We start from the raw sequence: 1,050 nt of genomic DNA, 5'->3' as shown, positions 1-1,050 counted from the left end.
AAAAAAAAACTGGAAGGATGTTCTGTTAATAGCATTTATTTCTAGGGAGAGAGACAACTGGGAATATTGCTTTTGGAAGACATATTTTATTTCTCTTATACTTTGAAGTATTTAAACTGATAGATTTTATACCAGGAACATTTTTTTTTTTTTTGAGACAGAGTCTCACTTTGTTGTCCTTAGTAGAGTGCCATGGTGTCATAGCTCATAGCAACCTCAAACTTTTGGGCTCAAGTGATTCTCTTGCTTCAGCTTCCAAGTAGTGGTGATTACAGGTACCCACCACAACGCCTGGCTATTTTTAGAGGCGGGGTCTCACTCTTGCTCAGGCTGGTCTTGAACCTGTGAGCTCAGGCAATTCACCTGCCTGGGCCTCCCAGAGTGCTAGGATTATAGGCATGAGCCACCATGCCCTGCCCATATTATTTTTTAAAAATGAATTTTAAAAGAGGTAATAAGAAAAACAAATAGGGCTATGGAACTGAGTCACTAGATGCAAAAATAGAGCATAGTCTGTATATCAGAAGCCATAGAACTTTTTTTAAAGCAAAGGAGGCCTTATACTCACAAGACAAAAATAATGCACGCTCAGATTGTCTTTCTGAAGAAATTCCCCTAATTTTTCGGGATCCCCAGGTTCTTGAAGGCATAGCCGGCAAACTGAAAGTGAGAATATTAAGAACCAATTAAAGGGGCTTGGCGCCAGCCACATACACCCAAGCTAGCAGGTTTGAATCTAGCCTGGGCCTGCCAAACAACAATGACAACTACAACCAAAAAATAGCTGGGTGTTGTGGCCAGTGCCTGTAGTCCCAGCTACTTGGGAGGCTGAGGCAAGAGAATTGCTTAAGCCCAAGAGTTTGAAGTTGCTGTGAGCTGTGACATCACAGCACCCTACCCAGGCCGACAGCTTGAGACTCTATCTCAAAAAAAGAAAAAAAAAAGAATTAAAGGTTTTGCTCAAGCTGACCATTAAGAATGGAAGAGAAGGTGCAGTGCCCATGGCTCAAAGGAGTAGGGTGCCGGTCCCATATACTAGAGGTGGCGGGG

General features: G+C 42.7%; 1 protein-coding gene across 1 annotated transcript in view; it reads right to left on the bottom strand.

The window, feature by feature from the left end:
* The window catches only part of PHF7 (PHD finger protein 7), a 14,504-nt gene that overhangs the window by 9,677 nt on the left and 3,777 nt on the right, over positions 1-1,050 (bottom strand). The window contains exon 4 of the mRNA XM_003789372.3: positions 569-660. Within this exon, the coding sequence (XP_003789420.1) occupies positions 569-660 (92 nt within the window). The remainder of the gene's footprint in view (positions 1-568; positions 661-1,050) is intronic.

This window comes from Otolemur garnettii, unplaced genomic scaffold (genome assembly GCF_000181295.1).
Source record: "Otolemur garnettii isolate 467f Iridium unplaced genomic scaffold, OtoGar3 scaffold00032, whole genome shotgun sequence".
Lineage (NCBI taxonomy): Eukaryota > Metazoa > Chordata > Mammalia > Primates > Galagidae > Otolemur > Otolemur garnettii.
The sequence above is the reverse complement of the archived record's forward strand: the minus strand, read 5'-3'. Positions and strand labels throughout refer to the sequence as shown.